The 25,226-nt window shown below is 58.9% G+C and overlaps 1 protein-coding gene across 6 annotated transcripts in view; it reads right to left on the bottom strand.

Annotated features, from left to right (window-relative positions):
* Positions 1-25,226, bottom strand: part of CRTC1 (CREB regulated transcription coactivator 1) — a 78,763-nt gene that overhangs the window by 8,584 nt on the left and 44,953 nt on the right. The window contains exons 2-12 of one of the 6 annotated variants that reach the window (XM_079916271.1): positions 24,209-24,325; positions 21,241-21,378; positions 20,159-20,220; positions 18,045-18,139; positions 15,905-15,990; positions 12,212-12,252; positions 11,514-11,734; positions 6,694-6,827; positions 4,808-4,960; positions 4,649-4,699; positions 2,442-2,546 (exon numbers count right to left, since the gene is read on the bottom strand). In XM_079916271.1, the coding sequence (XP_079772397.1) occupies positions 2,442-2,546; positions 4,649-4,699; positions 4,808-4,960; positions 6,694-6,827; positions 11,514-11,734; positions 12,212-12,252; positions 15,905-15,990; positions 18,045-18,139; positions 20,159-20,220; positions 21,241-21,378; positions 24,209-24,325 (1,203 nt within the window). Of the gene's footprint in view, positions 1-2,441; positions 2,547-4,648; positions 4,961-6,693; positions 6,828-11,513; positions 11,735-12,211; positions 12,253-15,904; positions 15,991-18,044; positions 18,140-20,158; positions 20,221-21,240; positions 21,379-24,208; positions 24,326-25,226 lie in introns of those variants that run through there. The other 5 variants (XM_079916270.1, XM_079916272.1, XM_079916273.1 and 2 more) reach the window with 5 other exon arrangements.

Genomic DNA, 25,226 nt, shown 5'->3' with positions numbered 1-25,226 from the left:
CTGGACCTCCCCGCTTTGAGCTCTCTATTCTAGAAAGGCCCCCGCGTTCTCTGACAGCTGCCAAAGCTTGACTCTCAGGCCTCCATCCCAGAGGGGAGTTGGCCACAATGCCCCCAGCCGCTCCGGGTGTTCAGTGGACTGACCGCAGAAAGGGACAGCCGCTCCGGCTGGTGCGGTGGCTCCTGGGAATGCACATTCCATTCAAACACCAGGAAAGAGTTAAAAATGCGAAAGGAGTAAGAAGCCAAAAAGACAACGTGGCAAAAAGGCCACACCTGCCCTAAAAATCGCCAGCTTCAGGTTTGGAGAAGGGGGCTGTGAGGTTGCTGGGTTTACCTGCGAAGGGGGCAGCTGATGGCCGTGGCTGAGGCCGGGGGCAGGCTGTTCTGGGGCAGCTGACCCTGTCCCCATGGCCTTGACCCCAGAGAGGCCCGGCACACACAGGAGACCCCAGATGTGGTTTCTCTTGTGAAGCTACCACGAGGGTTTGCCGGAAAGGTCTGCCCAGAATGGAAGGGCTGGGGCCGGAGGGGGCAGCACAAAGGAGCCAATTCTAGCTGCCTAAGGTTCAGGGTGCAGCCGGACACAAGCGACATCCGCTTGGGGCCAAGTGGGGCAAGGCGGCTGCCTCGTGCATCCAGGGGAGATGCTGGCTGGGCCGGAGAGGCGTGGGGTGACCCAGGCCCATGGGGCTGATGAATATGTCCCCAGAGATCCAGCTGCAGTGGGAAACCATGGTTTGCCCCCAAGCAAGCCCCTGGTTGGGGCCAGACAGCCTGCCGGCCCCATCCTCACATCTGAGTGAGCAGCCTGCCTCCCTGGCCAGTGCCCAGTTGACGGACGGACAAACCAACACAGAGACACGGGCTTGATGAGACGGCGACATGCTTTCCGCTCAGAATGGCCCACTTTGGTGCAGGAGAACCTCTCCTGAGAGCGATCTGCTCCACGCTTAAATTCCTGTCCTGCCTCACGTACACCAGCCCCAGGCAGGGCTGCCCACCTCGGGCAGGTGCCCCCTATCGCTTTCCCTGCCTGGACCAACTTCTCCCACTCCCGCGTCCCCTCGGCACCACGTGACGAGACCAGCCGCGAGAGCTCAGAGCCGACAGGGATGGACGGAGAGTATGCAGACACCAGGCTGACCCCCCGCCGGCCCCGAGCTCACTGCACCTTCCCTGCCTTCTGCGGAGTGGGGGGCTGCATGCCAACAGTCCCAGCGGGACCCCTGGCTGCCGTGGGTGGTGGAGGGAGCGCCCTGGGAGAGCCCCTCCTGTATCAGTGAGCCATGAGAACAGCCTCAGGTCCCCTGAGGGCTAGGTCTACTGTCCTGACACACGGGGCCTGGCTCGGGGTGCGCTGCTGCGAGCCTGGGAGATGGACAGCGGGGCATGTCGCTGGGGACACGGGAGCCCACGTCCTGCCTGGAGGAACAGCTCCTCCCCCTGCTCTTCCCGGGAAGTAAGGCCCTATCTTCCCCTAGCTGAGAGGGAGACTTCAGGGTCTTGGGCACTGCAGTAGCTCCTGAGGTTTCTCAGCCTGGGGATGGGGTGGTGGGGTCCTGGGGAGGCTCTGCTGCTACAGCAAGAAGTCTGGGGCCTGGATGTCAGTTTTGCAGGAACCCCTTCTCCCCTGATGGAAGGTTCCAGACAGAATGCACCCATGGATGGAGCAGAGCCAAGAGGGATTCTGAGGAACCTGGAAGGGGTGTGTGTGTGTGTCTGTGTCAGAGATCGGGGTCCTGTGGTGCCTGGTATGGAGGGAAAACCTGAGTCTGATAGACATGATCAGCCTTGCCTGTTGCCTGGGGCAAGCCTCAGTCTCATCTGTGGGAAGAGGACGGAGACACCGGAGGGGCTGCTTCCTGTGCTGGGAGTCTGAAGGCGAGAGACACGCCATCCTAAGGAGTGGAGGGGGCTGAAGAGTCAGAGCCCCCATCACAGGCTGGCCGTCACCTCAGCTGCACTCTGACGCAGGGGGAGCACGCCTCCACCTCCAGAAGCCTGGAAGCAGGAGGCCTCAGGGCGGGCAGACATGGGTGGGGACGGGTGCACGGGCTGCTCGATGCCTGCTCTGAGCCGCACACAGGGCTCGGCATCCCAGCCATGGGGTGAAGAGCTGGGGCGAAGGCGACACCAACGTCACCGATGCGAATGGGGAGCCCGCCAACCCCACTTGGGGCTTGGCGTGGACCACAGAGGCGCCGAGGGAATGTGACAGCTCCGGGAGAGGGTGCCTTCTCCCTGGCCACTGCCCAGGGTGGCTACCCCTCACCGGTCCCCACCCCGGTGGAGTGAACAAGATGGCGTGGAGTGAACAAGATGGGGTGGAGTGAGACGGGAGGCACAGACGGCGGACAGACAGGTGGATGGGGGACACGTGGGGGGGTGCCAGCTAGGCTGGAGTGGGGGAGGCCGGGGAGGGGAGGCGGCGTCCCTTACTTGCGGGGAGCTCCCGGGGGAGAAGCCTTGATTGGAGACGGGTGAGGTGGGAGACTGGTTGGCTGGGGAGCCAGCGCTAGTACGGTACTGCTGCAGAGCCGGCGCCTGTGACGACAGACAGGTCAGGATGCTCGCGGGGCCCCAGGCCTGGCTTCCCGGGACTGGCTGTTCGCTGCTGACACCCCTGGCAGGGCCCCCATCCCTCAGGTGAGCTGAATACCCAGGGCACCTGCAGGAGGGCACCTAAGCCCGGGGCCTCAAGGGGCCCTTCCTCCAAACCCAGCTCTGGGAGGGGTGGGGCATTCTGTCAGAGAGCATGGAACCCAGCCTCACAGAATCGCCCTGGGGGCTGGGGAGGGGCGGAGGGATCAGTTCTACTCAGCAGGCTTTAGAGCACTCACACGAACGCACACCACACCCACGTACGTGTGCGCACAGCTGCACACGTGTGAACACGCACACCCGCAAGGGCAGGGAAGGCCAGGGCCGGTCAGATGCCCTCGGGCTGACAGCCAAGGCCACCTGGGGCACACTGCAGGGCTCCTGGCGCCGGGTAGTCACTAGCACTGGTATTGCTTGGGACAAGTCCGCCGGGTTACGCTGTCCACAGACTTCCAAAGGACGGCCACCTCCTCACTCGAATGACAAAGGGTCTTGGCTTCTTATCAGACTCCTGGGGGGGCAGGACGAGCTCGGCCAGGACCTGGATTTAGACCCTGCTCTGGTCCTAACCAGTGAGGCCCTGCTGTGTGCCTCTGGGCAAGCTGCCTGACCTCTCTGAGCTTGTTCAGTGAGACCCAGCCGGCCGGCCCAGGGCTCCTTAAGCGCTATGTCTCCTTCATTTCCTCAGCGGCCTGTTCTGAGCAGTTTGGGATGGCGGTTGAGCCCAGATGGGGCAGGGGGCTCGTGCAGGAGGGTGGGGGTGTCAGAGACATCAGCGTGGTCACTTGGCAATGACCAGCTCAGGCCTTCTTCGGGCTGGAAAGAGGAAAATGACCAGAGGGACATTCTCCTCGCTTGGATGGATCTACAGAAACTCACAGAGGAGGCCGCTGGAACCTGAGCCCTGAGGGAGCCACCACTCCCACGGGAGGGGAGGGGCTGCCCGACAACAGCGCCCTGACCCGAGAGCCTGGCCTGGATAGCCCATGTCTCCTATGTCCCCCCAGGTCCACAGAGAGGCACCGCCATGGCAGGGTGTCATGGAACTGGGTGCCCCAGGCAGCCCCACTGTCAGAGCCACGTCCATACCTGCTGTGTTTCTGCCCAAGGCAAGGCTGGGGTGCAGTCCCATCCAAGGGGACCCCTGAGGTCTGCCCTCTGAGGGATCAGAGCAGCCTGGAAATGTGGGTTTCTACCTGTTGGGTTACCTGCCCGCCCTGGCCAACCCAGGGGGGGCCTGTTCTTCACAGAGCACATGATGTTCTGATGACATTTATCCTGGGGCTGGCAGCCATGGGCCAAGTGAGTGGGGAGGGCTGGCTGGGCCCCAAACGTGGGTCCCTGTTCCTCTGGATGTGGCCAAAGGTAGCTGTGACCACTCCCTTCCCATCAGGGCAACCTGGGTGAAAGTCTGAACAAGCAGGAAGGTTTGGGGTGCAGGGGTCAAAACCTAGCACTTGTTACCCCAAGCCTGGCCCCAGGCAAGGGGGTCCCATTGTCTGAGCTACAGGCCCCCGGCCCAGGGCACTGTGCTGTATGAACCACAGAACTGCTTTCATCCCTTCTTCTTCTCCAAGTTCATCTCCATCCCTCTGGCTCTCAGAAGTCCATTCCCGAGGCCCTGAGAGCTCCGTGTTCTCCCTGCCCCCGAGGAAGCCTTGTCTTGGGTGGGAAGGGCTGAGGGGGGCAATCAGGGCCATGGGGGAGGGCTTGGCAGCCAGACGTGGGGTGGCCCGTCCTGGGTGAAGTCTGGGGCACCTGACCCCTGCTTGTGCCTCAGTTTCCCCATCTATACCGGGGTGACAAACTTGGCTTGAGGATTCCAGGGAGAATACCCCACTGAGCTCCCAGCCCCAGGCAGTGTTTGCCGCAGCCCCAACCCCTGGCCAAGTTGGCCTCAAAGTGGAGCCTCAAGGTGGCTGCAGATAAAGCCAGGCACCCTGACACTCCTCCTGCAGGTCTGATGGGGGTCTCCCACAGCCCCTGGGCTCCTCCTGCACAAGCCCCCCCCCCGCCCCCCCCATCAGGCCCCGCCCCGGGCTTACCGAAGCAGTGTCGATCCCCATCGGCGGCTGGCCCGAGTTCTCTGGGGGGGACTGGGGGAGAGAGGATGGTACCGTGACCGCAAGCGGGGGCAGTTGGGGCCCCCGAGTCAGGCTGGCGCTCGGCATCAGGGAGCCGCCCTGGGGGAGGCCGACAGGCACCTGCGGGGGCGGCGGGGGCGGCTGCTGCTGGGACGCAGGCGGCGGCGGGGGCGGGGGCTGAGGCTGAGGCGGCGGCGGCTGCTGAGAGCCCGCCTGGGTGAAGAAGGCGTAGGGCAGCTGCTGCTCCAGAGACAGGGCATCCATGGCCACGGCCTGAACGGAGAGGAGGGCGTCAGGTGGGACACATGCTCAAAGGAGTGGGCCGAGCGGGCTGTGAGCACCTGGCCCCCAGGGGACCCCCATGGCCTGGCGTGATTGACACTGAAGTGAGAGATGAACAGAGGGATGTCCAGACCCTGGACCAGGGAAGCGAAGCGGGCTTCTCCCAGGGCCCACGGAGGACTGGGCTGCCCCCAGTGAGCCTTTCTCGTTGCACACCCTTCCACACTTGCAGAGACTCAGGATGCTCCGCCCCCATCCCCCGCCTCTCTGAGCCGGAGTTTCCCCACTGTGGGCAGGCACAGGGCACCACACTCTGGTAGCCCAGCGGGGAGCCAGCACCTAGCCCCTGTGGGGTCCTGCCGGGGAGAAGGAACCCCCTCCCGCCACCCTGCAGCCTGGGCACCAAGGGGAGGCTGGAGACGGTGGGGCTGACGGAGGCTCCTGTGTGGTCACTCGGCAATGACCAGCTCGGGCCCCTCTTGGAGTTGGAAAGAGGAAAATAACCAGAGGCAAGTTTTCCAGGCTCACGAGTCTGCGCGGACAGTTCCTCAGGCAGGCAGGCAGGCATGGGCTCCTGCCCTCTGAGGGAGGCTGGATATGCCCAGGAGCTACAGGATGTAAACACTTAGCAGAACGCAGGAAAGGAGTGGCCGGAAGGGAGTTTCCGGAAAGGGAAGGCAGGCCTCAGGGGTGGGGCGTGGCGGGGAGGGGAGAAGAGGCTGGGGTCACGGATGAAGAGACTGAAGACACAGCCGCTAGGAGCCACGCATGGCTCTGTTTGGATCCTGATCTGAACAAGAACCGTACAAGAGACAGAGACACCATGGAGAGCCGAGACCAGGCCGGGCATCGGAAGGCATAGAAGAACTACTGTTAATTTCGTTGTGGGTGGATAAGACCATCGAGGTCATGTTAAAAACCGAAGAAACAATATCATCTATTAGGGACTGAAAAGCAGACAAAGTGGACAAATTCCTCAGAACACACAAACTACCGAAACGGACCCAAGAGGGAAAAGGACGTCTGAGTAGGACCGAAATGGAGTAAGGAGGTGGGATCAGACACCAAAAACTTTCCAGTGAAGATCCAACAAGACCGCAGCACCTTCACTGGATTCTACCAAATGTTCAAAGAAGGACTAATACCAATGCTTCTCAAACTCTTCAACAAAATAGAAGAGGAGGGAACACTTCCTAACTCGTTCTACGAGCCTGGACTGACTAAAAAAGAGAAGATTCCAATTATGGAAATTGGAAACGAAAGGGGCAACGTTACTAACCACTTCACAGAAATAAAAAGGATTATGAGAGTACTACGGACCACTGTATGCTGGCACGTGGGATAACTGATGAAACGGACCAACTCCTAGACACACACAAAACTACCAAAGAAGCAGACAAAGCAAACATGGTAAATTGGTGGTGGTGGTGGGCGGGGAAACCTTCTCTAAACATTTTATTTTGGGAAATTGCAACTAGATCTTAAAGAAGAGAACAGCATAATAAAGAATGCCCAGTCACACGGGCACAAGCTAACAGCCATGATGGACACAGGGGAATCCAGGCCACTGATTTCTGCATTCCCCGTGTGTTTGAAAATTTGACAACAAAAAGCAAAAAAAGTGTTGGCAAGATTTTCAGGATTCTGCTCCCTGGAAGGAGCGTGAGGCCTCCCAGAGAGGCAGTGCCGGGCCCCACCTCCCCCGCCCCACTAAGCCCTCGCACCTGAGTGATGGGTGACAGTGGGGAGAGAGTGGGCGACACCTGCTGGGCCTGCTGCCGCCTTGCCTCCGTGCTCAGGGACAGCGGGCTGACGCCGGCCGGGCGGTGCTGCGGCGAGGAGCCAGGTGTGCTCATCCCTGAAAGGAAGGGAGGGTGGGCATGATGCCAGCCACTGGGATCATGGCAGGGGGCACTCACACACCCAGGGTCATTGCTGAGGACAGTCCAATCGCTCACACAGACGCCAGTGGGCACATTCTGATCACCAAACCTGGGATGCCCCCTCTGAGGTCCCGATACCCTGACCTCAGGGTCCCCCAGCTCTGCATGGGCTCCCATCTCCAGTGCTGACCAACACTCTCCCCACAGATCCTGCCATCCCTCCAGGAGGGGCGTGTCCCGCAGGCCCTGCCAATCAGCGCTTCCCCACCTCCGGGCTACTGCGTGATTGGCCCCCAGATGGACATGTGACTAGGCTGGCCAAATGAGACCCTGCCCAGGGGCTTTCGATGGAACTCCAGGAAGGGAGGTCCAGAATTGTGTGAGGAGGCATCCTGGTAACCACAAGGGCAATGAGGGGCAGAGACAGCACCTGAGCCCCAGATCCAGCCACGCTGGCATTTCCCTGGTTTCAGAGACAGTCCCCCTCCTTTTTTTTTTTCCTAAAATGGCTTGGGTTTTGGTTAGCTCCAACCAAATCGGTGCTGCCTGATGCTGCAGTTTCTTCTTGAGCCTCATCGTTCTCCTCACCCCCATTCCGTGAACGTGCCCCTTCCCATAACTGCTCCTTTGGCCAGATCTCCTCTTGGCCCCTGACCTCTGTATCTGGCAGCCCTTCCCCCCACAACACGCACCCACAACCTTCTCCTCCCACCTCATGCACTCCCCATGCTGCAGCACCAACCCCATCAGGATACCTGAGCAAGAAACTCAGTTATTTTATCTTCTTCCTGATGGAGCTTTTGCTGGGGCGGCGGGGGCTCCAAGTCACCCCTTCCCTCACCCCGGCCCCCTAGCCCAGCAATCTGATCCCTGGATGTGTCTGCTGTGAAGGAGCTAAGTGAGGTCAAGTTCAGTGTGTTGGGGCCTGCCAGATGATCCTGGGGCACTGTGCCAGGGAAGCAATGGGCCCCCTGATGCTGGGGGCAGGAGGGGAGCCCTGAGGGCCTGGCCTGATCACCCCAGACTCAGTTTCTTTGTCCTCTCCAGTTCACCGCGAGGCCCTCAGGAGGTCGTGAGCAGGCTCCCAGAGAATCTGGCCCGCAGTCAAGGCCAGGTGAAGGTGCCTGACTCACTGGGGGAGCTGGGCCCACCCCGCGGAGGGCACCGGATCAACCCGGTTCCAGCGGGTGAGGCGGCAGGTTCCAGGGCTGGCAAGAACGCACCCAGCATACACTGAGGGGAGATGACGGGCAGCCTTCCCTCTACCCCAGGCAGCTGTTCGCTGGGGCTGTGTCATCTGTGCAAGGCGAGCCCGGTCACGCCTGCACTTCCCCTCGGATGCCCTGGCAGCTCCGCTCCACTAAGCACTGCTGGGGGGGCCTGGCACTGTCGACAGCTCCTGTAGCGGAGCCCCCGGGGGCCAGTTTCTGCACAGACCTTGGGCCCAGAATCAGGCTGCTGCAAACACAGCGACGTCAAGGGAGCCATCGACAGAGGCCTAGTCAGGAGGAGTCCGGAAGACGCCTGCTGAGAGCACACTGGGAGTCGGGACCCTGCACTGCTCCCTCGTCTTCTCTGAGCATCTGACGCTTCGTGTGTCCGGCGGGCCGAGGAACGCTCCACATGCACGTCGGGAGCAGATGTCGGGGCTCGGTAAGCAGCAGGGGCAGATGCCAAGACTGGCGGGGACAGAGGGGCGACGGGGACGGGAGGGGCCCGCAGCAAACTGGAGTGCTCTAGCCCAGCTTGAGGCACACGACCTCGACCCACCATTGCTGGGCCTGACTCTTCAAGAGAAGCTGGAAATCCAGGTTTTTACGTGCATATTTGAATGTCAATTCAAAGCATCACACACACAATCGTGTAAGAAAGCCAAAATACACTGGGGGGCTGGATTTGGCCCTTCGGCTGCCGCCTCTGACGTCTGTCCTGAAGACAAGGGAGTTTTTAATCCTCTGCTAGGCTGTAACGTGAGCTCCTGGCCTCACATGGGGCGGCCACCACCCCCTGAGACACCAGTTGGGCCGGGAGGGCTGAGGGATGCCTTGCTGTTGAGTTCCTTTTGACAACCTGGATCAACTTTAGGAAAAGAAGTGGGGCCAGCTGGAAGGGAAGCCTAGCGTGGGCAGGGACAGCTGCCAGGGGAGGGCAGCCCAGGTGGCAGGAGCCCGCCCCAGTGGCATGGAAGCGCTGTGCACGGGGCTAACTGGCCACGGAGCTGTGCAGGGAAGGAGGACCTCAGCCTGCCCACTTCCCGCTTCCGGCGTGCAGCCAGGGAAACGACTTTGGCAAACTTGGAAGGAGATGAGAGGGGCCACTGTCTTCCTGGCGGCGGAGGCCTCCGTCCTCCTCCTCCGCCGGCTCCCGTCCTGACTGCAGGGTGGGCCAGGTGGTGTGGGGGGCGATCTCCATGTGTGCCAGGGGCCGGTGGCTCTGCTTGATTTAAAACACACCCGGAGAGTGAGGCCCCCGCCAGGCGAGCTGCTGGAGCGCGGCAGGTTCGCAAACAACCGAACACATGTCAGACATTACCGGGCCGAAGCTCTGAGCCAGGCAGGCTGGGGTCTGGGCCCCACGCTCGGGGTCTGCACTCGTTCCCGCATCTATGGTTTTCACATGTGTTGTGTTTTCCTGTACTTGTTTAGACTCGGCGCGGGCTGGAGGTGCGAGGCTCCCGGGCGGGCGCCGGGGGGCTGCAGAGGGGGTGGTGCCCTGGAGGCTGCTGCCAAGGCGTGAGGAGAAAAACGGGGGCCGGGAAACAGCGACTCTCTGCCGGAGGGCCAGCAGCCCCAGGGCCAACCTTCTGATTTCTTTCCTTGCACAGGCATCTGTGGACGCTGCCCACCCACTGGTGGGAGGGCCACAGAGCTGGGGCTCCCCTGGATCTGCTCGTTTTGCCTTCTGGGCCTTCCCTGGAGGGGTGGGCGGGTGAGTGGGGTGCACACGGCCAGGGCCAGTATCCTCTGCCCGATGGCTGAGCCTCAGCGGGCACGGGGCCAGGGGCACGGGAAAAAGAACACAGCCTAAATGGCATGAGGCAGAGTGTCTCTCTCCTCTTCACCACTCTGGCCTCCATCTCCTCGCCTAAATACCTAGGGAACGTCTGCACCGCCCTCAACAACCCTCACCTGGCCCTGGCCCGGTCGGCACCAAAGCCGGGAATGACTCCAGGCTCCTTGCTCTCCTTCACTCCCTGAATCAACCTGGCTCCGAGGCTGGCCAATTTCCCCCTGAAATCTCTCTGCAAAGCTCCCAATGGGGCTCTGCCCTGGCCCAGGGGCTGCCGCCCATTCCTCACAGTCAGCTTCTCCCCGGGGCAGTCAGAGGAAGTGTGGCAAACACGAATGTGAGTGTGTGATTCTCTCTCAGAAAACCCTGCGCGGCGCTGCCCACCACGGTCGGGGCGGAGGTGCCATGGGCGCTGAGCACTGACCTGTGCTGTGGCTCCAGGACATAGGGAGGGCACAGCGAGGCAGTGCTCTCACCGACCGCCGAGTCCGGACACATGTGGGGACACATGTGAGTCCCCACGGCCCCTCCTGCCCGTCCCACCGCCAGGCTGTCGGGGGCCCGTCCTGTCTCCTCCCTGGGCGCAAACCCACGCCTTCCACAGTCAACGTGGGTAGAGGGGTCAGAGCAAAGGCGTGGGAGATCAAGGCCCAGCCCAGGGGACAGACGAAAGAGCGAAATAGTGACTCAACAGCAGCACGGTGAGTGCAGAAAAGCAACCCAGTGTGAGAGGGGGCAGGGCCGGGGGCATGGGCAGGGAGTCAGGAAGGCCTGCAGAGGGGAGGGGAGGCGGTCTGCGTAGGGAACGGGGTGAGGAGCCTGGAGGAGCGCTGTGTGGGTGGGGTGGCATGTGCAAAGGCCCCACGGTGGTCGGCGGTGAGCCTGTTGGCTGGAGAGGAGTCGGCATGGGCAGCAGGAATTAGGGGGCCCCGCGGGTCTCAAGCTTTCACTAGGGAGGAAACTGAGGTGCTGTGCAAGGTCCTGACCAGAGGAGGGCCATGAGCGGATGGCCCTTCTGGGTGGAGAAGAGGCACGGGCTGGGCAGGGAGCAAGCAGATGGAGGCCACGCAGGGGAGAGGGTCTGAGTGGAGGAGGACACCTCCAGGGTCCCCGCCTGAGTCATAGAAGGACGGTGCTGCCGGAAGTCCCAAGGAGGAACAGGGTTGGGGCAGCATCGGGGGATACTGGGACAGGCCAGGGGCCCATGAAACGTCCTCAGGGGAGGGGGCCGGGCTGGAGCATCCTAAGCAGGCAGCCACGGTTGGGGGATTGGGGGGTCGGGGTGGGGGGAGTGGGAGAGGTGGGGGAGAGGAACAGATCAGGCCTGTCCTTTGATGAAGGGCATGAGGAAAGCCTGGCACACCCCAACTCTCTGAAGCCCCCAGTCCCCCCTAAGAACCATGGTCCCATCCCTGGGGGCATGAGCTTTCCCAGCCCTGGTCCTCTGCCCAGGCTGTGCCCTCTGCCCAGATGCCTTTCCCCTTGGGTCAGCGTGGCAACCCTGAACCCCAGTGGTGGACTCTGCTCCACCCCCATGCCTGGCATTTTGGACGTGACCCTGCTAAGTCATCATTCAAACACACTTGTCATTCTCACTAGACGGTGACCTCTGTCAGGGAAGGGAGTGTCCCCGCCACCCAGCCCAGCCTTACCCTGGCCGGCACCGCCGATGCCCAGGTGTGTCAGGTTGGCTGCGAGGTTGCCGGTGCTGCTGGAGCTGCTCAGCGCGGGGAAGGTGGGCTCCTCGGGGTCCAGCGGGGTCGGGAGGGGGGAGGGGAAGTGGATGTTGGTCAGGTCAGGCAGGGAGCCCCCCGTGTTGTGGGTGGCAGGGATCAGGGCTGTAGTGTTTTCCTGGTCGGCGGATGGAAAGATGCTGGGGGGAAAGGCCAGACAGAGGGGGCGGTGAGCTCTCGGGGTGGCGGCTGGCCTGTTCTCCCACGAAAGCTGTGGCAGGGGCAGAAGAAGGCTGGTGCAAAAAAATTCGTAGGCGCAAAATGACACCCCATAATTAGGCACTGCCCTGCTGGAGAAATGACTGTCAGCACCTCCAGTGGAACCTCAGGAAGCTGCCTATCCCTGTGGGATGGGGGCCAGGGTGAGGGTCCTCCCACTGCCCAGGAAAAGGGTGTGTCTGAGGGGTGAGTGTGCTGGGGCTAGGACAGGGGCTCTGTCATCTCAGGGAAGGAGCGGTAGGCGTGTCCCCCCGCAGTGGGGCTTGCTGGGTGGCTGCCAGGGCACAGTGTCCCTCTTGTCAGGATATGTAGCCTCATGAGCGGAGGGGAAGCCCTGGCATCGTCCAAGCAGCCCAGGGTGGCCTTGGGCACACAGGGTGGGCCCTGCTGAGACTTACTTGATTCCAGGGACCTCGCAGGACTTGGGCCTGGACCCCGTCTGAAAGAGAAGACAGCAGAGGCTGAGCTGGCCTCCTCATGTGCACTGCTCCTCCTCACAGCATGGCTTCTCCCCACCAGGGCTAAGAAATGCTCAACAAGAATGGAGTTCATCTGCAGATGAAGAACTCGTGGCCTCATGGCACTGGGGGGGCCTGCCCCAGACACACCCAGGGGCAAAACCAAGAGTTGTGTGGAGATGGTCTTTCTACAGCCCCCTCCCAGCTTCAACTCTGTCTACCTGTGGGCACAGCCCAGGGGTGGCGTGGTCCCCTGTGCGAGCAGGCATTGGGGAAGAAGAGGAAGCTTGCCCACTCGTCACATCTGAACCCCCCCAGGGCTGTACCATGGCTGTTAACAGCCAGCCGGGGGGCAGGGTTACTGAAAACTCCAGGCTAACACCCTGTGTCACTCCTGAATGGAGGCAGGCAGGGCTCCAGTGGCAGGGGCTGCCTCTGTTCTGTGTGCCTCTGTCCATGGCGAGGAAGGACACCACGTGGAGAAGCCTGAGGAGGCTCAAACCGCATGCCCTAAGTGACACAGAGGGCGCTCCCCACACCCCCTGCTGACCCGCCTTGCAGCGGTGCGGTGCCCCAGAGCTGCGACTCCCACAGGCAACCCTGCTGCTGACGTGCTCCCTGGCCCACGCGGCCCAAGGACAGAGACCGTGGCTGCCCTGGACACCAGCCCCGGGGAGAGGGTCCCAGAGAAACCCTGTTTCCCCTTCTGTGAACCCGGGACATTATCACCATCCAACAACTGCAGGCTCCAGGCAGGGTCCCCAGACCTGTTCAAGGACAAAGGAGGAAACTCTCTTCCGACGGCAGCAGACATGACTGGACAGAACCTGGCATGCTAGTGGCGGGCTCGGCTGTGTCATGTTCCCTTATTCCTCTCTGCCTCTCGGGCCCTGGGGCAGACACTCCTGGCTGACTGTTACAGGAGCATGGACACACCAGCCGGGGCGGGGGCGGGGGGGGGGTGCTAGGCCTGCCTCCCATGCACACACCCAGTGCGGTGGGGTGGGGGAGGCCCGACTGGCATGTGACCAACAGGCATTTAGCCCCTGCAGGGAATGCCGGAGGAACGGGTTTCTACTTGGCCACAGGCTCCTTAATTCCGTGGGTAAACACTCGCTTCATTACCAGATTTTTTTACAAAGCACTTTGACAATGACTTTTTCTAAAGAATCTTTTCAAAAGCATTCCACGAATGTTACGGGATCCTAAGAGATTTCTAAACAGTATTAAAAATTCACCCATCACCCCCCACCCCACCCCCAACAAATCCACAGGAATTCCTTTACTGACATCCTCACAGATGCATCGTTTTGAGCGGCAGTTAAAGGAAGTCTGGCCAAGATGCTGGGCTCTGCCACCATCTTCTCACTCCCAGGATGCTAGGGCCGTCCCCCTCCCCAGAGTCACGACGCTAGCCATCTTCACTTTCTTCATGGCAGCACCACATTTGGGCATGTGTAGGGACCCTGCTGTCCTTACTGACGCACCTCTCTGCAACTAGACGTTTCAGTTACTTTTTGACTTTGTTTGGGTTGTTAGAATTTTTAAGTTTCTCCCCCCAAGTCTGAAAATCATATGCGTTCCTTGCGCAAAACTGGAACATGCAGACGGGGATTAAAAGGCCAGGGCTTCCCTGGTGGCGCAGCGGTTGAGAGTCCGCCTGCCGATGCAGGGGACACAGGTTCGTGCCCGGTCCGGGAAGATCCCATGTGCCGCGGAGCGGCTGGGCCCGTGGGCCGTGGCCGCTGAGCCTGCGCATCCGGAGCCTGTGCTCCGCAACGGGAGAGGCCGCAACAGTGAGAGGCCCGCGTACCGCAAAAATAATAATAATAAAAAAAAAGGCCAACAGCGCTGCTCACACCTGCACTCAGGTCTCCCCCAGGGCCTGGTCCTGCACGCCCAGGGATCTGTTGGCATCTTTACGTGTCTTGTGCCTTTCTAAACAGCTTTATCCTGCTCTTTCCACATACCAGTTTTATCACAAGTCTCTCATGCCTTTAAAATTCCTTCAAAGATCCCAATTCACACACACAGAGCTTTCCACACGAGGGACTGAGGACAGTTTCCTTATAAATCCCCCACTGTCGAACATTCAGGTTGTTTCCTGTTGATTTCAAACGTTCTGAACACATGCCTTTGAGGAACATAGTGCTGTCTGCTCGTTCATCATCTCCCTCCGAGTTCCTGACAGGGTTTCAATTTAAAAAAAAAAAACATTCAAAATTGCTTTAGTGTTAGTGCATTTTTGTCCTATTCAAATTCGTTGGGGGCTTCCCTGGTGGCGCAGTGGTTGAGAATCTACCTGCTAATGCAGGGGACACGGGTTCGAGCCCTGGTCTGGGAAGATCCCACATGCCACGGAGCCACTGGGCCCGTGAGCCACAACTACTAAGCCTGCGCGTCTGGAGCCTGTGCTCCGCAACAAGAGAGGCCGCGATAGTGAGAGGCCCACGCATCGTGATGAAGAGTGGCCCCCGCTTGCCACAACTAGAGAAAGCCCTCCCACAGAAACGAAGACCCAACACAGCAAAAATAAATAAATTAATTAATTTTAAAAAAAATTCGTTGAAATCTGTATTCATGGCACAAATTCCATCTTATCACTAGCCATTTTTGTAGGTTGAACTTGAGAAATTTGTTTCTGGACCTTGAAATAACACAGAAATCCCAATCCAATTGGGAATTCCAAGCAGACTCTGTACTCTAATAAAAGCTGCAATTATTGTGCAAGTGAATGGAAGTTTACGTTTAAGAATGAGGACAGGGAATTCCCTGGAGGTCCAGTGGTTAGGATTCCGTGCTTCCACTGCAGGGGGCACAATTTCAATCCCTGGTTGGGGAAATAAGATCCCGCGTGCTGTACGGTGCAACAGAAAAAAAAAAAAAAGAATGACGATAAACGATGATAATTACCCAATACTGTGGGTTAGTAGAACGATCACAGGCTAAAAATTAGGAGGTATACGTTCTAAACCCTAAGTGTCTTCACAGCCTTGGGCAAATCACTTAACTTCCCTGGCTTCAATTTCTTTCTTTTTTCATTGAGGTATAATTCGCATATAATGTTATATTCGTTCCAGGTGTACAACGTAATAATCCGATATTTGTATACACTGCAGTGATCACAATAAGTCTAGTTAATAGTTAACATCTATCACTACACATAAAAATATGGAACGCTGTGTGAATCTGCACATCATCCTTGTACAGGGGCCATGTTAATCTTCCCTGCACTGTTCCAATTTTAGTATACATGCTGCCAAAGTGAACATAGATTTTAATTCCTTACATGGTTTTCACCAGTGTAACAGGCCTGCCATTAGTATTCAAGGCTTATGCAACTGGTCAAAACTGAATGAGGTTTAGGCAATTCCCTGGTGGTCCAGTGGTTAGGACTCCGAGTACTCACTGCCAAGGGCCCCGGTTCAATCCCTGGTTGGGGAACTAAGATCCCGCATGCTGTGCAGCACAGCCAAAAAAAAAAAAATGGAATGAGGTTCACACTTCAGGGAAGGCGACACTCCCCCAAGGTGCTATTCTACCATCTTCACGTGGGTTGTGCTAAAAAAAAAAAAAAAAAAAAAAAAAAAGATCAAGAAGGAAAACCACTTCCGAAAACCCTTAGGCTCTTACCTTCTTGGTGTCCCATGCCTGCTTGGAAAGGTTCTTGTCCATCTCTGATGTGGTCTCCTCCATTCCAGGGACTGTTAATAGTAAGACTGGGGTGGGGTGGGGTTGGAGAAGAAGGAGAAGCAGAAAAGGAATCTTTGCAGCTGTGCGGTGGCACCAGGAGGGCACTTCCCTGACATACAGAGTCGCGACCGTGATATGAATGAAGCTGCCCCAACAGTGACTTCTGGGGATTGTACTAAAGCAAAAAGGAGTTTCGTTAAAAAAAGAAAGAAAGAAAGAAAGAAAGAAAAAGAAAAGTGAAAAAAAAAAAAGTCAGAGAACTTGTGACTTATAAAGAAATGAAAATGAAAGCTCTGGAGCTAAAGACGTGTGTCAACTCTGCCTCTCACAGGACCCACTCAGGCCTCGGGCTGCAGAGAACAGCCAAGAATCTCTCCCCATCTCCCACGACTGGTCACCTCACCCCGTGCACCCCACCTACAGCCCTGTGGACACCTGCCTCCCCCTCTGGGCTGTCAGCACCCAGGGGCCGGGCCCTTCTTGGGCTTTTGGCAGCAAGCCACGTAGCTCAACGTAGTCTGAGGTCGATCCAACCATGGTAGCTACGGCTCTGTGAGTTAGCTGCAATGCCAACCAGTCCCAGAGGAGGAAAGGAGGAGAGAGAAGGTCTAAGGGACTGGATGGGCATCGGTCGAGGCCCTGGAACCAGCTGTGCCTGAAGGCCCCTTTCCTTAAAACTTTCAACACTTTCTTTATGAGATCCAGTTTCCTGATGCCTGTTGGAGGTTCAGTGCTGCAATAGCGCCACTATGAACATAGTTAGAAGGAGGAGGTTAATTCCTCCTTCTAGAAACCTGGACTGGGGGATGGGAGGACAGCCAGGCTAACACCAGACTTTGTTACTGCCTGGGCCCCTCCTAGAGCAACGGGGAGAGGTGATGTGTCCCACCCCCCCCCCACCCCCACCAAGGCCAACTGGACTCTGAGCTACCAGGGGTCCTTCCACGGTCACAAAGAGTCCCTGGGGAGGGTGAAGCCCACTCACCCACCCCCAAAGCCCCAAGTTCCTGGCGGACCTCCCTCAGGATAGACAGCGCCCTCTGAATTGCCCCCAGCGTCAGGAACAGGAGGGAAGTACCAGGTCCATTCTCGTCACCCCTAGGCATTTGGAATCCTCGCTCTTATTATGGAGACATTCCCTTCTGCAGTCTCGCCTCTGATGCCCAATGAGCTGGAAAGATCACATGAGGAGAGCCCCTGCCCACCAAGGGGTGAAGTTCTGGTTGACCATCCTTCTTCTATCAGCAAAATCTCCCTGGTATGTTTACATACTCACACAGTGAAATGCTACCCAAAAAGTGGTAAACGTTTGGACCTGCAGTGTAAATGATTAACTGTCTGGTTTCAGTGTCCTGGAGCAGATCAGGCCCACATGGGCTTCTAGGGCTGGCCTCATAGCGTCACACTCCCCTCTCTGGGTGACACTGCCCCAGTTTTTAAGATGCCATGTACCTTCCTGGAAGGTCCCAGGGATGCTGCCTCCATACCTAGCTCCAAGGAGGAACTGAGGCCTGGACACAGATCTGCCCCAGCTGCAGGGGTGTGTGCATGACCCAGTTGGAAAGGAGGCTCTGGACAAGAGTTAGGGAACAGTTAGCCTCTTTTCCACACACTGTTGCCAGGACAGACCCTGTGGACCAAGAGGTTCTGAGCATCAGAGCCGGGAAATGATCCAGTGTGAAGCCCTGGATCAAACGCTACCTGAAGCTGAACATCTAGCTCCGACTGTCGGTCACGAGCTGATAAATGCCCCTTTTCCCCGGGCTTGCTGCTCCCAACATCTGAAAGAATCTGCAAGGCCCCCAGACTGCATGGCCATACCCTGAATCCATAATCAGAAGCCAATCTGAGTTTGCAGAGACTCTTTTCTCTGCCTAGAAAACTCCTACGCACTCCTCAAAATCCAACTCAAATAGCACCATCTCCAAGTTTCCCTGAACCCCTCCCCTTGTCCCACAGCACCTGCTGAGTCTTCCTTCTCAGGTCTGTCCACCTACATATTTGTGACCTCTGGGAGCACAGCGGTCAGCCACTGGACTTGCCTGACCCCAGGAAAGACACCCATGGGCCCCGTTGATACCTTTTTTCTGGTGCACGTCCTGGGACCCACCCGTAAAAGGCTCTGGCTGGGTGGGCGTCATTGTGCTCTGGTGAAGGGCAGAGTCAGAATTGGTCCTGGGGAGAGGAGAGAGACAGTGAGCCTTGGCCCCAAAGGGGACGAAGGGACAGTCCTGGTTCCACTCTATCTGGGACCCACCCGATGGAACAGGGTGGCAGTCGTGGGTCATTTTTGTGAGCTGCATACCTGAGCAAAAACCCTGAAGAACCACAACAGTGATTCTGGTTTTCTTCTGCAAAGGCTGCAGCAGAGCTGTCCGTTCGTTCCTAACCAGCCCCTGCCCATCCCTGCCCCTTCGATGGCCTTCGCGGCTTTAGGGAAAAGGTAGTGCTTTCCTGTTGAAACCCTGAAGAGAGAGGGCCTGACAGTCCCACAGTGGCCCAGCCTTGGGTGTATGAACCCATCATGAAGTCCCCTACTGGTGACCAATGGCCAAGGGGGGGTCTTGCTCCAACCACCCCAGTGCTCCCAGGAGTCTGGGAGAGGCTCCACTCTCTGCCCCAATAACACAATCTGCCCCCAGCTGCAGGTGCCTGGAGGGAGGGTCCTCAGAAAAACCCCTCAGCTGCCTAGGAAACCAGGGGCAGCCACGGGGAGCTGGGCAGACACGCAAAGGGCAGGTCCAGCTGCACAGCCAATTCGGGGAAACAGCCACACACCCCCAACGGGGATGTCCCAGACACTGAGAGTGACGTGGAGGAAACTTGGCTCAAGGACAACAGCAGGGTACAGAGGACCGGGCTGTCTCTGACCCAGGGGCCAGCTGAGCTGTGAGGAGCCAGGGGGATCCTGGCTCCCCACCAGCTGTCTGTCCCTGAGCAAGTGTTCTGACCTCTCTGCGCGCTTTCTTATGCCTAAAATGGGGAGGATAACAGCACCAACTCCACAGAGCTCTGTGCGTCTTACATCAGTTAATGTATGTGATGGTTGAAATAGGACCTGGTATATGAACACGTGCTTGGTGGGCATTTAATTATGTTATTTTTAAATTTTATTTATTTATTTATTTATTTTTGGCTGCATTGGGTCTTCATTGTTGGGTCTTAGTTGCTGCGCGCGGGCTTTCTCTAGTTGTGGCGAGTGGGGGCTACTCTTCATTGCGGTGCGTGGGCTTCTCACTGCGGTGGCTTCTCTTGTTGCAGAGCTTGGGCTCTAGGCGCGTGGGCTTCAGTAGTTGTGGCACGCAGCCTCAGTAGCTGTGGCTGACGGGCTCTAGAGCGCAGGCTCAATAGTTGTGGCGCACGGGCTTAGATGCTCCGTGGCATGTGGGATCTTCCCGGACCAGGGATCAAACCCGTGTCCCCTGCATTGGCAGGCGGATTCTCAACCACTGTGCCACCAGGGAAGTCCCTAATTACGGAAGTCCCTAATTGAATGATATATTTTGTGCTGTGTTTTTTTTTAATAGCTTGTTTACTTTGGGTCTTTGTTTACTGAAGTCACCTACATATGTTTTTTTGCGTATGTGTGCTAAAATAAATATAAAACTTGCCTTTTTAACCATTCTTAAGTATACACTTCTATGTCATTAAGTACATTCACACTGGTGTGCAACTATCATCTGTGTTATTGTAGGTATTTATATTAACTATATTATTGTCATCTTAGATCTTCCTAGATGATGGCATTATGGACTTTTTTTTCATCTTCTAGATGCATTTATGTATTTTCCTAATCTTCTAGTAATAAATATATCTTACTTTTCCAATCAAATTTTCTATGGCTTTTCAGGAATGTGGGAAACAATCATAATAGAGCATTAAATAAAGCAAGTGACAACACCGAATAGTCAGTACAATCCCGACTTTGTTTAAAAAAGAAAAGGAAAAAAAAAAAGTCATAAATAGAGGGGAAAAAAAAAGTCATAAATAGAGGGGGAAAAAAAAAATCCCTGGAAGACCCCAAAACTGTGACCTCATTGTTTACAGGGATAGAGCTGATTTCTAGAAACTTCTGGATGCTTCTAAGTTTTGTCATTTTTAAGTGACTGCATATTGGTTTTCCAAGCACGGCCACGATGAAAGTATAGTTTTGTTTCCAATGAGAGGGCTGGGGGTTGGTTCTGGGTCACTGACCTTCTCCAGCTGGTGTCCGCAGGTGGCGAGAGGTACACGGTGCCATATGGGCAGCTGTCCGCGTGAGTGTAAGTTAAGGGGATGGTGCTGTCAGCTGAGGCCCTGCCCCGAGCCTCAAGAACCCTGCGCTGGCCAGCCCGAGTAGCCAGGCTGCTGGGAGCCGGCAAACAGCTGGGGCCTCGGGGCGGGGGCCTTTCCTGCCTGGCTGCGAGCAGCCCCCAGGGTGCAGCCCCATCCACCTAGCACTCAGCACTCACCCCCTGCAAGCGCACGTGCAGGCTGCACCCCTTCCAAGAGGGGCCTCAGCCATGAAACGGGGGCCCGTAGGGGGGGCTGCAGGGAGTCTAGTTCAGCTGACCCCGGTCTTGACTCTTAACTTTGGGCTGACGGGGTGACTCCCAGGGCCCGAGGGCTTGGTCTGGTGCCCAGTTGCTCAGGCTCCCCCAGCCCGTGGAAACGAGAACCAGGAAAGAACAGGCTTCTCTGTTCTAGAGAGCCGGGGTTCCCAGGAGCAGCCACTCAGAACGCAGTGGCGGGGGAGCCTGGCTGGTTAAGTACCAAGGGGCAGCCAAGTCGGTGGTGGGGGTGGGATTCCTCACAACCTCTCTGCTTGGCAGAGGCGCAAAGGCAAATTTTGTGTCTTCAGATCAAGCCTCCCTCTGATCTGTGTCTGGCTCAGATCCCCCTCGGCCCCACTGCCTTGGCTCCACACTGCCCCCAGAGGGGTCCACCACCATGGCCCTGACGTGTGGGTGCCCTGCTCACAGCCTTCCTGGGCCCCACTGCCCAGTCAGGCATCTGAGCATACCCTCCCAACTCTCATTTCAAGCTGTGTGCTCCAGTGGCCTACTCTGTGTCACTGTTCCCTGTGCTCCCCTAGCCCCCGCCTGGCTAAAGGCTCCTCAGCTTGCACTGCCTCCTCCAGGAAGTCTTCCAGGGTTGCCATGCAATGGCACCCCCCTCTTGGTGGGGCCCAGTAGCCCTGGAGGACTGGAGCGGCCCTGATTCTATCACAGAGCTGGCAGCAGGCAGGTCCATCAGCTGGATGAAGTGGTTCCCCCCCGACTCTGGGAAAAGGATATCTGCCTTCCATGTTTGTCCACTGACAGAGGCCGGCGATGTGGGGAGCCAAGGCGGCCACGCTCCCGGTACACTCTGTCCACTAGCCCATGGTGCCGGGTAGTTCGGCTGGTGTCCAGGCCTGAGGACTGGAAGGGTGTCTGGGGGTGGGGAGGGAGGAGAGGAAGAGACGGAAAAAAAGAGAGAGGAACCCAAACCACGGTTACCAGCTGTGGTCCAAGATCTGACCCCAGCTCTGCCCCCAGGATCTCGCCTCAGGGTCCCTCTACAACCCCCCTGCCCAGTTCTGGAGACACCCTCGGCTACTCCAGACGGGCTTCCTTTCCTCCTCGGCCCCTGCCCCCAGCCTCCGAGCACTGTAGGGGTGGCGGCGCGCTGGGGTTCCAGGTGCCGGGGCGGCAGGCGTGCAGTGCAGCTGGCATGCACGGGCCAGGCAGAGCGGCGCAAGCTCGGGGCCCGGAGCCGGCCAGGGTGCCAGGGGTGCAGATGGCCCGAGCACCCCCTCCCAGCCTCGCCAGGTGCAGACAGGCCTCCGCCCTCTCTCTCCGGGCCTGGCCGGCCTCCTCTCCCCACCTACGTCATCCCTGGAGGGGCCTGCCAAGAGACAGCCCCAGGGCTTCCAGCCCAGGACGTCAGGGGCCCACCTGGCCAAGTGCTGGCTCCCTGGAGGCTCCTCGTGGAGCCTGGGGCTGGTCCTGATTGAGACTCGGCCCCCACGCACTCTCCCCCACAGCCTTGTCCCAGCACCACCGGCAGCCAAGTGCAGGCACTTTCCGGAGCCCTGGCCCACAGCTTGGCTGGACGGGGCTCCCTTCCAGCACCTGGGGCTGGCATGAGGCCCCCGGTCACGCCCGGCTCCCGCTCCTGGCTCCATGCTCCTGAGGTCCCCAGGAGCCTGCTCTCCACCAGCCCTGGTGCCATGGGCCCCTCACCATCTGACTGGGGTGAGACTGGCAGCCTTAGCTAGCTCTGGAGGCAGCTACCAGCCTCCTACCTGGCCATCTGGCCCTCGGGCCCTTCTGTCTTCTCTGGGCAGCCAGGCAAAAAGCAATTTCCTCCGGAAGAATGCCACTGGCTGGCTCACTGCTCTTCTCCACCTGTCTGAAAACCTCGGCTAGCATTCAGGGCTGACTGCTCTCCCTGGTGTTTGGGGACCCCTGGCGTCCGGGGACCCCGTCTTTCTCTGACCCAGCAAGGACGCTGCCAGCTTGGGTCTTTCTGTGCTTCTGCCTCCAAAAGGCTGTGGGCCCGGGAGATAGCAGTGACCGAGGGAGGGTAGGAACCTCACTGTCCAGGCACAGACACCAGAGGACAGGGGCCGTTCATCTCCTCCCAGAGATGCCTGGAAGCCCAGAGGGGAAACCAAGGCGGCTGAAGCAGAGCCAGAGGCACAGAGAAGCTCGGGCCCAGCCACAGCCCAGCTCGCCAGGCCGAGTTAGGATCCGCGCACACGCATGTGCATGTGTCACAGGAACGAACCATGCAGCGTTGGCACGCATGCTAGGATCCCCCGGGGAAGGGGTCTCTCGACGCGACCATATGCACTTCCCCAGACAAGGGGGTGCAGAGCGAATCTGCTTCCGTTTGGCAGACGGGACACCTCCCGCTGGGCCACGGGGGCGGCCGCACAGGAATACCCAGCGCCCGCACACGTGCCGGGGATGCCGAGGCCTCAGCCCAGGGGCTCATTTACCAGAGAGACAGGAGCCGCTGCCAGAGCCTCCCCCAGATATCCGCTGGGCTGAAAATGCAAAGAACCAAGACTTTGAGACACTCCTGCCTCGCCTGGCCCCCCAGTGGGAAGCCCAACAGGCCCCCATGCACCCTCGGCCCACGGGGGCTCTACAGTGGCCTCAGGCGGGGCCAAGTTTGGGGATGCCCAGCGAGACACTGTCCTTGACGGAGGAGGGGATGGGGAAACAGAGGAAGAGGGGAGCCAGGGAGGAGAGGAGAAAACCCAAACTAGAAAGGGCCCTGACAAAGAGGTGAGGCTTTTGGAGCATGTGAAGATCAGCCTGACAGCCCCATGCATCTATCTGCTCTGATGTGGAGGCCACGTGAGGAGGGCCGTGCTCCAAGAGGCCCTGGGGATTCAGAGCTGAGCCAGCCGGACCCCAAGCCAGCCTGCGGGACCCTGGGCTGGTGCCCTGACACATCCCAGCAGCAGTGTGGGAGGAGTGCAAGTTGAGGAATGACTGCGGGGTGGGTGGGGGCTGAGCTCCCTGTGGGAGCGACCCAGCTCCACCTGGCCTGTCAACATGCTAACGGACGTGGCTGTCTCTGGGGCTCTGTCCCAGCCACGGGACAAGTGCGTGGCTGTTCGGTGGACCTGTCCCTGCAGGAGTCCAGATATTGTGCTGGGGGGCGGGGGGCCCAGCTATCGGCCCAGCTCCTGGGCCCACCGTGCCCCCACTTCCACCTGCAGACCAGAGTCGAGGGACATGGCCCAGGAAAAGAGGCCGGCCCTGCACCAGGCAGGCGGTGGACCTTATCTGTTCTTATTTATGATAAGGACGTGCGCGGCAGCTATGCGGCCTGCGGGAGCCGTGCTGTGTGGGTCTCTGCCAGAAAACGTTTGCAGACAAGTGGGGTCAGGCTGAGGGGCCTCCTTCTGAGAATTGCTGGGCTTGCGGATTAGTGAAGCGGGACGGAGCCAAGCCCCAGAGGCCCTGAGCAGTTCCCGCTGCCGCACAGTCGGCCAACAGGTGTAGCGGCTGCCGAAACACTCACAGCCAGACCTCGGCCTCTCTGCGGGCTCCGCTGACAGAGGATGGGCAGGGGGGATCCGGGTGAGGCCTGGCCAGGCCATCCCAGGGGAAGGAGTAGGCGGGGGCTGGGTGGGCGGCGGCAATTGTCTGGTGACCCCAGCTGTTCACCGGCTGTCATGCACGCTCTCTTGCTCTGTGGCCAGGGCCCAGACTGCAACACACTCCAGGTGGGAGGTGGTGTGGGAGAGGAATGGGGGCTCACCTGGAAGGGCAGATCCACGGTGCCGCTCCCAATCTGGTTCACGTTGGGCAGGGACCCGCCATAGTACTGGCCACGGCTTGGGCCCAGCTGCAGGTACTGGGACTTTTGGAGCTGGAGCTGCAAGAGAGAAACCGACAGCTATAGTGTGGGGGGAGCGGGGGTGGTGGTTCCTGAGCACACTCTGCGGAGCATCATTCCCGAGGGCCCCAAGTAGTGGAGTCAGTGGCACCGGGCACAGAGGGTGTGGCACCCCCATGACTCAGATTCTCAAAGGAGCCATGATTCTCTCCATCAAAACCAGCAGAATCAGAGACCCGAGACGCCCAGGTGGCCCTCCCCAGGCAGGGAAACTCGCCCTGGGGGTGCTGCCTCCATGAACTTGAGGGGGCGTCGCCAGCTGATTCAGACAATTTGTGAATAAGCAAGAGTATCAAGTGGACCTGGAGCCTGGAGCCTGCGCAGGAGGCCCCTCACACCCCCAGGGGAGCCATTTCTTATCACGCCAAAGGCTGCGTTCCTGGGGTGCGGGCCAGAGGCTGCGAATTTACGCCCGGACACAGGAGAAATTGTCTTTCCACTGGCCTGAATCAGAGAGGCCAGCTCAGAAGTGCAGTGCTGGCTTTCAAAGTGCAGCATGTACAATCCCTCTGACAGCACACACAGGGCGAGAGGGTCTGCCAGACCCCGCCTGAGTTCTAAGGAGTCCTGCCCAAGCCCCCAGGCTCCTTCTGCCTGCCCCGCCAGCCTCACGCATTACAGAGCCTTCGTCTGGGGTGGCTGCATCCCTGCACAGTCCTCTGCCCATCACTCGTGTGGGGATTCGTCCTGCTGGGCCAGGCCTCAGAACCAGGAGTCCGGGGCTCCCTGACCAGCCACGGCTGCCTTGGTGCGGGGCTGGGACCGGGCCTTTCCTCGCTGGAGCATCGATTCCACTTTGCCAGGAATAGCAGATGCTCGTGACCTGGTTGACACCACCGGTGGCCCTAGGCCCTCAGCCAGGTCTGCAAAGCCTGTCAGT

The sequence above is a fragment of the Stenella coeruleoalba genome, assembly GCF_951394435.1.
Source record: "Stenella coeruleoalba genome assembly, chromosome: 3".
Lineage (NCBI taxonomy): Eukaryota > Metazoa > Chordata > Mammalia > Artiodactyla > Delphinidae > Stenella > Stenella coeruleoalba.
The sequence above is the reverse complement of the archived record's forward strand: the minus strand, read 5'-3'. Positions and strand labels throughout refer to the sequence as shown.